This window comes from Megalops cyprinoides, chromosome 24 (genome assembly GCF_013368585.1).
Source record: "Megalops cyprinoides isolate fMegCyp1 chromosome 24, fMegCyp1.pri, whole genome shotgun sequence".
In the NCBI taxonomy this organism is placed as follows: Eukaryota; Metazoa; Chordata; class Actinopteri; order Elopiformes; family Megalopidae; genus Megalops; species Megalops cyprinoides.
Window position 1 is genome coordinate 8,840,859 of NC_050606.1, and position 10,048 is coordinate 8,850,906.

The 10,048-nt window shown below is 40.0% G+C and overlaps 1 protein-coding gene across 1 annotated transcript; it reads right to left on the minus strand.

The window, feature by feature from the left end:
* Nucleotides 1-3,289: 3,289 nt before the first annotated feature.
* On the minus strand, nt 3,290-9,459 carry LOC118771398 (Krueppel-like factor 6). The gene is made up of 4 exons (XM_036519382.1): nt 9,156-9,459; nt 6,887-7,460; nt 5,764-5,887; nt 3,290-5,601 (listed from the first exon to the last, which is right to left on the minus strand). Exons 1-4 carry the CDS (start codon nt 9,255-9,257, stop codon nt 5,550-5,552), a joined length of 852 nt encoding a protein of 283 aa, XP_036375275.1. The 5' UTR covers nt 9,258-9,459; the 3' UTR covers nt 3,290-5,549.
* Nucleotides 9,460-10,048: the final 589 nt, after the last annotated feature.

Below are 10,048 nucleotides of genomic sequence, written 5' to 3' on the forward strand. Positions count from 1 at the left end.
TATAAATGGGTAAGGTACATATGAACAAGATTCGTACTCCGAAGCTTGACTCTGAAACATTGAAGCAGCGACACTGAGATGCCTTCATTTATATATCGCTGAATTTACAGCTACGTACTCATATCTCTTGGACAGAGCAGAAACAGCACTGTCATTGCCGTGAAGTCTGTGACCTGAACAAGCAATGACTGAAGCCTCGCTTTTTGCATTCAGGGCAAGCATGACCCCTTAACTTGTTGGGATGAATATAAAGTTATTTTTGAAAAAAAAGGAAAGGAAAAAGGAAAAGGTATTTGTGGTCTGGATGAATAAACTTTCCAAACTGGTTAAACTGTTTCAGGTAAATATTTATTTCAGTCTGAATTTGGTCCCGGATACAGTGCTTCTGTAACTGCAAATAAGCCAGCACTTTGGAGTCTGTGGCAAGGTATCTTGGATACCACTAAGATGACAGTTTACCATTCAAATTATATTCTGTGGCTCTTCCATTTAATCCTTCTTGAGTCTTATTAGCCACAATTAATGAACAAACACAGACACAGAATACAATGTACTTGTTAAAACCTTCAGGTTGTTTAATTGAAATTCCCCAAGCAAACCTCTAACATCTAATGAAGTGAAGGCAGAGCTTAATTAACAGTGTCTGCATCTGATCTGATTATATACACACACTTTTTTTCAGATGCAAAAAAAAAAAAACTGCAGATGTTTATTCAACTGAAATCTACCTCTGTCACCTTTTTTATGTTGAATGTAAATCCACATTCCTCAATCAAAATACATGCTGAACTTTTTGAGAATGCATGTGATTAAATATCAGAACTTTTGAAAGTACACTGAGTACATGCATTGTGAGACTAGACTGAATGCTTTCCTCGCTCAGTGCACGGAAAACAAAACTAGGCAGCAACGTTCTGTGAGGGACTATTTATACAGTTTTTATTCCTGCGATTCGAAGCCTGGCATATTCTCTGCCAGAGTTGTAAATAAAATCAGAGGCCCAGGGGACACAATCAGGACAGAGGCAGACACTAAACACAGGCAACTATGGCAGACCAGCAGGTATTGCAGTTCATGGACACCTAGACAACCTAAATCTATGCTTCTTATGCTCCACAAGGTTTGACCTTTAATGCACTGTATGTACCATAGCTATTTTTTTTACCTATTGATCAATATTTTACAGCTCTCATAATCATTTATTAACATATGAAGCTGTGACGCACGTTGTCGTTGCTTAGCCAATTTGTTTATCTTGTAATAATGCAGTTACTTATACACTAATCTAAACCCAGTGACTTTGCCTCTTGTATTTTTTCCCAGTAAAGCATACATGAATATGGTACTTTGTTGATTACTGAAGTGCATGTAATGGGAAGACATTGGTATTGAACCCGCATTCAGGAATCTATTTTGAAACACAAGACTTCATTTTAGATGTTCCGTATGAAAGCGATGGATGGGTATGATGCAGGTATGTACAAATGGTTTTTCTTAGCATAAGAGTGTCGGCAAGTACAGAGGTCTCCTTTGGAAATGTTAGCGAAGAGTGTGAAAACACAGCATGACATTCGTCTGGATTAGAGGGGTCAGGTTTCCCAGTTTAGCCACCACTCTAGAGCACAATTAACTGTTCTTTCCTAAATCCACAACCTTGCCTTAAATACTCTCTGGAGGGAGTCACACACTGATGTTTATGGGCGTAATAGTACAAGACAGTGGCAGCAATACCCTTTTTTTCCATTGTGAAAGGGTGTTGCGCCAGAAATATTTACTTATGGAATATCAGTGCCGATTTCCTCTTTTGAAGGTTGAATACAAAAATAAAGTCTTCCTTTTCAGTGTGGTGGGCGTGTTTAAGCACAAACAGAATGTTCTGGAATGGATTACAAGCTCCAGTTGTGCAACACCACAGAAAAAGGCAGCAGTGACTTGCGGATGGATCTCAGGTTTCTATGGCTCGGTTTGCTTAACACCATTTAGGCTTTTGGATCAGCAAAATAACTGAACGGGTTGGGGCTGAATTCATGTTCATGCGTCCTCAAACCCTCACCAGAATGCCTCTCAAAACCTCCAACCCGTGGTCATAAATTACATCTTTTGGCATCCTCCTACCCTGAGATTAAACAGCTGAGATCTGCAAAGCAAGGCGTACATCTCTATTAGTCATTTTCTTTTTGGAGCAGTGATTTCATCTTGCATATTTTTTCCTGCCCAACTGCTGAATTACTTCTCAACAACTGGCCTGGACAGCAGTTTAAATTGTGGATACAGGACAATCTTTTTTTTAAGGTCAGGTGACCTGAAACTCAATTCTGGGTGGAAGCTGTCCTGCAGGCTTTCCTGCTTTAAAACTGCTCTCTTAAACTGAGGACATTTTTAGATGGGTCTGTTTGGACAGTGAATTGAATGAGCATTTTTTTCTAAACCAGATTGCTGGTTTCGTTCCAGCCAAACTCTGAATAAATTAGGTCTGATTGTGTTGATAACTAAATACTGATCTAAGTTTCACATCACAGTCAAGCGCTAGTTCTGGGCTGTCACAGATAAGAGGTGCTAGAAATGTGTTCATAAACAGAAGGTTGCAAATAAAGGTAACTAAGTTACTTCTGTTAATTTGCACCTCAAACAAATTAGTAATACAAACAGGTATTCAGCTTTATAAAGAGCAAATGTTCATCATAATTAGGTCTAGAGTAAGTAACTTTACAACTAATTAGGCTTAATTGTTAAATAAACAAATTTATCTCTGTACCACAAACACACCTCAATTGAGAGCATTTCTTTCATAAGGAATTTAGAAGACATTTAAAAGCAAGTGTCAAAAAAGACCAGTATTCATTTGACAGCTGAATCAAACATTATGAAATGAGAGTTTAGCTAGAATGAAGACTTGCACTCATCGTAGGTGACAAAGGCTGGGTTTCAGAAACACAGACTTCACTCTATACAGTGCCCCACGCTGTAGTTTAAGTATCTCTGAACCAGTGCGCTCTGGGAATAGTGCACTGCAGGCCCAGGTAACCACAGCCTCAGATTAGGCTAAACACAGCAACACCTTCCAGGCCCACCGCAAAAACACTCGACCAAACCAATAAATGACCAAACAAACGGACCAAAACACAAAAGCCTGATAAGAATCGTTTGTTATTCCAATAAAAAATACATTCATACAGAAATAACAATTTCGCAAAGCAATTTCAAATAAAAATTTGTAAAGCAAAAACAAACAAAAAAGATCGTACATTTTTTTTTTTTTTTAACAAAGTTTCTTTAGATGACAGGGCATTTTAAGAGAATGAAAAATATCAGTTATAAACATTGTTGGTTTAGTTGCAAACAAATATGTGGCTTGATTAAGGCTCGATTACCACCTGAATGTAATTGGCTGCATTTCACGTACAAGATCTTCTTTTCCTTTTCCCGCACCCTTGTCTTCCTTTAGCCACAGCAAGCCGTTTCATATTTGCATGTGCTCTCCCCCCCCTTGTGATTCACCCGTACACTGTTTTTGTGCTACACTACGCTTGCTGCAAGTAAGCTGAAAGAATCAACTTCCTCCTTAAAAGCATCAAATCTCCCTAAATTGGAATCAAAATATACAGCTTTTTTTCTTAGTCCTTCAAAGACTGAACCGTATTTGTTTACAACTCTCATCCAACTTACAAAAAAAAAAAAAGAGTATCTAAAAAAAGAAGTAATAATTTTTATACATTTACACACAAAAAAATTTTTGGTCCCTTACCCTGCAAAATAGAAGCATCTTTACAAAACAATCTAAGTTCACAATCTACACATGTAGACACTTCCCTACTCTTTTTTTTTTTTTTTTTACATATATTAAATTTGATATCTGGAATTTATACTAAAGCCATTCAAAGGGCATATCTTTAATGGATGTGTTAAAACAACAGGCCCCAGACAGATCAATAACTAACATCCAGAGTCAGCTGTCTGTAGACTGTGCCAGCAAAGCCTTTAGCCATTCATTACGTCCAGTACAAGACAGGGTCTGGCTGCCCATATCCTCTTAATTGTAAAACATATTTTTTAGTTTCCTCAAACATGATTGAGGGATTATTCTTAAAATTCTTAAAATGAAAAAGAATTATGTACCTTTGAACAGACGCTGCCTCGCACATATTGTGCAAAATGGCTTACTGTATATACAGTATACACTACATAGTAGTAAATTCATCAAAATAAATTCTTTAAGTGCTCTGCATCGTTTTGACCGGGTCGTTTTACTTGATTTGATTTAGGCGAGTGTCGCTCATAGATCCCTAGGCGCATTCACAATTGATGTGATCCCAACAGCGAGGACTTTTTTTGTGACAAAGGAAACACATTTTTCTGAAAGCTACAAGGCATGGTAACCGTCACTATACAAAAAAAAGGAAAGGTGCAACTTCATGTGAAATAGAGCCTTAATAAAGCTTTTCGATCACTCTGACCACTACAATAGAAACCCTCTATTCATCTATCAATTCCATCTATTCCACAGGACAAGGTCACTTGCATAAGGCACCATTCAGGGCAACAGTGCAGTAACAGGTAGAAAATAAGTAGGGGGGAAGGAATTAGTCCTCGAGGCATAAATAAGTGAAAAGTGAAATAAAATCATTTCACAGGAAAATCAGTTGCTAAGCAATAGTGGTTTCTCCAACCAAAAAAAAAAAATACAAGCACAAAAAAAACCATCAAGGCTTTATGTACAATATTGTAACATTTAACCAACTGTATATAGCTGCTCTTTATTGGAATTTGCAGTCCTGATTACAAACAACAGGAAGTGTACAAACCCAAGAACCATGCAACACCTGTCTATTATAATGACGTTATGTGTTATATCTTTATGTACACAGCTTATACAATGGACTACAAATGAGCTCTGTAGCATGTAAAACAAGCTACTTAACAGATTGCACACTCAGTAGCTGCACCAAACACCAAAAAAAAAAAGCCCATTTCATTCAGGAACAGGTTAGCGCCCCCTGCTGGTTGGCACCTGATGACTTTGCTAGAGTTTTGAAAGCAACAGGTTCTTCCCAGGATACTCATGGTTACTAATTTAAGCTCCAGGATCTCCCCTCCAGCATTCTGACACAAAACCTGTCTCCACACGTCTGCTCACGGACAGAAAGACAAACACTCCTCCACAGCGCTCGGCCAATCACTGCACAGGCTCCTCCCACAAAACAGGACAACCACCCTATCATCAACATTCTCAGTGCTCATGCTTACGGCAAAGACATTTTTTGGGAGCCCCGTACACAAGTCCGTGAATCTTCAGCGCCATGCACCATACGCTGATCTTTTTTTTTTTTTCCTTTCCAGAAATGTTCTTTTCTTGAACTCTTCTGCTCGTTTTTATTTATTTTTTGTTTGTTTCAACAGCCTTCCGAGCACGTTCTCCTTGTGTCTCTGGAGGCCCTGAGTATGGTGCAAAATGGCATGCTTTGGCTGGGGCACAGTCCCCCTTCTCCCAGGGCAGTTCAACCACGCAGCAGGTTAGGAAGCGGGGTTTCCCCTCGTTTTCCTTAGCACACTTAGAGATGTCTCTTCATGTGCAGTGCCAAATGGTCAGACCTAGAGAAACACCTAGAAAGAGAGCAAGGACAGAAGCCATCAGAGACAGAGAGAGACAGCTTCTCAATACAAGCTGCTGAAATATTAAAAAAACCAAGAAATGAATGAACTGATATACAAATTACTGGACAAGTGTGGAGAAAGACAACACCATGTAGCACAATGCCAATATACCTGTCACAGTGGCTGCATTTAAATGGCTTTGCACCAGTATGTTTCCTGAAGTGTCTGGTTAATTCATCGCTTCTTGCAAAGCGCCACTCACAGCCCTCCCATGAACACCTGTAAGGTTTCTCACCTGCAAAAAACACCACAGATTTGAGAAAAACAAAACCAGAAAACACTGTACAATCTACACAATCTCCTCTGGCTGTTTGACCCAATCTAAACATTCTGACAAATAAAAACGAATCAGGGCATACCAGTGTAAACCTTTTAAATACTTAACAATTAACTGTGACAATTTACAGAGTTCAATTTGGAAACAAGCTGTTAAAGAAGATAATTTTGTCTTTGGGGTGCATGCCCTTATATAATGCAATAAAAACCCTAGAAGTAAGCATCTGTTAATGAAATCACAGGGGAAAAAAGTTATGAGAGAGTACATTTTGTTTTCTGCGTGAGACCCTCTATATGTGTTGTTTAAATTCCATTGACTTGTAACATAGTTTCCTTCTGGAATGCAAGCAATGCCCGGAATGCAGCAACACCACTTATGCATGAGGCAGATGTAAACAGATTCACTGAGGTAGAGCTCAGTGAAAACTGCCCCAATAACCTCAGACAGATAACCTAAGATTGTCTTTGATTCATGCCCAGGCTGGAATGATTCAGTGGTTTTTCCTTTCCCATGATGAAATTCAATATGTTTTGATGAACTGTGAACCCCCCCCCAAACTCCAAAATAGGTGTCCCCTCCCCGATGCATGAAGTCACATTCCAAGTAAATTACTACGGGTCACAGTTCAGATACTCTGTCTTGCACAATAAACATTCAAATTATGTGGATGATTCTATTTAAGGGTGCATACTTAATGTGTTGCAACATAAAACAGGGCAAAGATTGCACCACATGGCACAAAATAAACCGTGAAGTAAGCTCGACTAAAATATGCAGGCTTACTTAAGGGCATAACGAGATTAAGCAACGGGATGAGAATATTGCGTCTGCACTCACTTAAACACGGCCCCTTGTATTGCGTGACACTGGCTCAAACTCGCCTTTTCCAAGGCCTGGCTCTATGTTATGACAACACAAATGCGGCCAACACACTGGTAAACTGGGAGTTCCACTTACCAGTGTGAGTGCGCTGATGTGCTTTTAAGTGGGAGCTTTTCGTGTACACCTTTCTACATCCGTTGAAATGACACCTGTGCACCCGCCTCCTCCCGTCAGGTGAAGTCTCTCCATTGACAACGCCGCCCTTTTCCGAATTTTTGCCTCCGTTCCCCGTTCGAATTTTAACCGGCGAGTGCAACACCGTCTGCGCGGTGCTCCAGACCTGCGGGGTTGCAGACTCCTTGCAGATTTCGGGAGAAGAAGGCGGAGTGCTAATAACAGAGGGGCTCAAATGCCCAGACTCGACAAGTATGTCGCTCAAAGGATTTGAGGTATAGCTGAGCGTGGGCGAAAGCTCCTCTGAGCTATCTGACGCCTCGCTGCTGGCATCGGAGTTAAAGCCGCTGGTCTCCAAGTTTTGGTTATCCGGATTGTCCTCCTCCTTAATGTGAGGAATCTTTGGATCAGATACGCTTTTGTCTCCACATGCCAAGATAAGCTTGCTCCATAGGTCCTCCTGACTGTCGAACTTAATGTCCGCTGCAGAGACGTAAGGCTCGCTCTGGAGATACCGTTCCAATTCCAAACACGTCTGTTGAAAAGAAGAAGAAGAAGAAAAAAACTCATCAGCGTGTGCAAGGAAGTCACTTTTTGATCTTATTCATAGCATTCATGTCACTGTATAGGAATTTATTTACCACTGTATGCTTGCATTGAAGTGCGTCCACTCCACTGAGGAGTAAGTTTACTAGCCTACGTAATGCATGCCAGGCATTCAGAAAAGAATAAGAAAAAAAAGAACACCGTGCACTTTCCTCTGCACGTCTGTCATGCGCAGTGATCAAATTTACATACTCAGTGAAACTCTCTCGAGGGTAAGAGAAGTGCTTGTAGATCTCTTAAAACGATAAATTATTAAGTATAATGTGGCTTTAAAAATGCATTAGGTGGCAAAACTAGCAATAACATGACACAAAGGGACGGAGAGGGTCGGTCTAGTTAAAGCAGGTCCATAAAACGTAACGTTAACATTCATAATGTTAGTTAGACCAATAGTGAGTCACTAAGTTATTTTCTTTTAAAAGGAAGCGAGAGAACTTCCTCAAAGCTTGACAATCGGCCAGTTAAGTTCCGTTACACATGACCCCTTTCCACGCAGCAGCGATCTCGTTATAGCAAAACGTATGAGCCGCAAACATATAAAAAAAAAAAGTTTAGAGCCGTTTTATCACAATCAAAACAACATTTCCAAGCCATCCAGCTGTACTCACTGCAGGGCATTGGTGAAGCACGCAAATCATCCCCATGTTGAAAAAGAACACCGCGAATGTTACATTGCAAGAATGAATTAACCTCTCATGATATTGTTTCAATAATAGGTCCAATCAATGTTTCGGCAATGTCCAACGAGATTTAAATCCCTCAGAGGGTAGACACGGAAGATGATCTTGGATCCATGCCCAAATCCCAAATGCCTGAAGGAAACTAACGTTAGCTTGGTTTCTATATGCACACATTTCAAACACGTACCAACCAAACCCTTCTATTTGACTGCTTATTTGGGGTCCCGTATGGTTGTGGCAACATGTTACTGTGTTCATAATGCTCTCTTGCCATACCAATAGATTGTTAAATTGAACATTTAATCTGAAGTTTAGCCAATCAATTTAGCACGCACAAATTAACATGATTTCCTGTTACATGCACTTGTATTGCTTGCTTCTTGCACACATATTAACGGTTCAGCTAAGCAGGTATAAAGTGTTGCGTTTCTAACTTGAGGTAAGCTTGACAGCCAGAGCTCTTGTAAATTATGCGTTGACAAGCCAGCCAAGCAAGTTAACATCAAAGCAGTTTGAAACTGCGTCGTTAGCTCAACCAAACATACGTGTTCATCACATTCCACATTTGCGTAAATCTGAACAGCGAACCTTGACATTATGTATAGAAAGCAGTTTAGCTAAACTTTTTGCTTGTGTGTTTGCTACATTTGCTCGGCTGCGATCATGAAATCCAAAAACGGAATCTGGAAGGAGTATTTTTAAACCCTTCCCCTTCTAAACTTACTTAGTGACTATCATAGCAAATGCGTTGATTGCAAAAACGACTAAAACAAAGATTCGCAATTGCATATTTGACAGCAGCACACTAGCAAGCTTGCTGCACACTATTTACAACGACGTAAGCCAGCTTCAACCATTTGAAACAGCGGGCAAAGTGGCACTGACTCTGTTCAACACTGCTCCCAAGTTGTTTCATTTTTTTGTATTTATTTAAGTCGTATTACCTGCTGCCAGTACTCTTCAAGGGACGGTAAAGCTGAAAAATACCCAGTCTCATGTACGATCTGAAGCTCCTGAAAGATGCTGCACATAGGAATAACATCCATTTCAATCCAAGACGAAGTTACGACAAATCAAATCAAGATTTTTAAAACGTCTGTAGCGTTTATATTCTTTTACAGCAAGTGACCTGGGTGTACTTGTGGAAGTACACTGCACAGTAATTAGTAAGCAAGTTGTTGTATCTTCCCGTTCTAAAGAACCGCTATCTAGCTCTTGGCGTAACACGACTTGGTCTATTTGAAAACACTGAACTTACTGCACAGTGTACGCTGTCTAAACTTCCCTATTCAAACCTTGCAACCAGCCCTCCCCTCGTGACCACGTTACGCTGGTGGAAAGACGACCAATGAAATCTTTAGAGGTTGGCCGCCCGCCTATCAAATCTGCACTTGACCAATCATAATCGTCTCCTGACATTCAATCGCTCTTGCTTATTTTTCTATTGGTGAATTTGACCGCAGACTCTCTCGTTACTATTGGACAGTGTAGCTTCTATTTTTAGCATTGTATATAAACGCCGTGCATGCTTCTCTTTCCTGTGCAATATAGCTGAAATACAGCTTCTCGGTATGGTCGGGACCTACAGGGAGCGCTTCAGAGCTACTCTCTTGAAGTTCTTTTCTGGAAACGAGAACAGCGTTGTAGGTTTCATTTTTTTCAAGGGGAATGTTATGTCATCTTAGAAATATAACCGATAGATACATATTCATGGTTGTAATTCAACGATTTTATTGACATTTCTCTTGCTTTGTCTGTTTTACCTAGCTATATTAAAACGATAGCTTCCGTGGTATTATGTGGTATATAAAGGATCATTTCAATGAAAAATGCTCAT

What these genes read in the sequence shown, in the direction of transcription:
- LOC118771398 (XM_036519382.1), bottom strand. Translation starts at nt 9,257, where the DNA reads ATGGATGTTATTCCTATGTGCAGCATCTTTCAGGAGCTTCAGATCGTA. An exon ending in TTGAAGAGTACTGGCAGCAG is followed by an intron (nt 7,461 to 9,155) that starts GTAATACGACTT and finishes TCTTTTCAACAG; the next exon opens with ACGTGTTTGGAATTGGAACG. An exon ending in AAATGCAGCCACTGTGACAG is followed by an intron (nt 5,602 to 5,763) that starts GTATATTGGCAT and finishes CTCTCTTTCTAG; the next exon opens with GTGTTTCTCTAGGTCTGACC.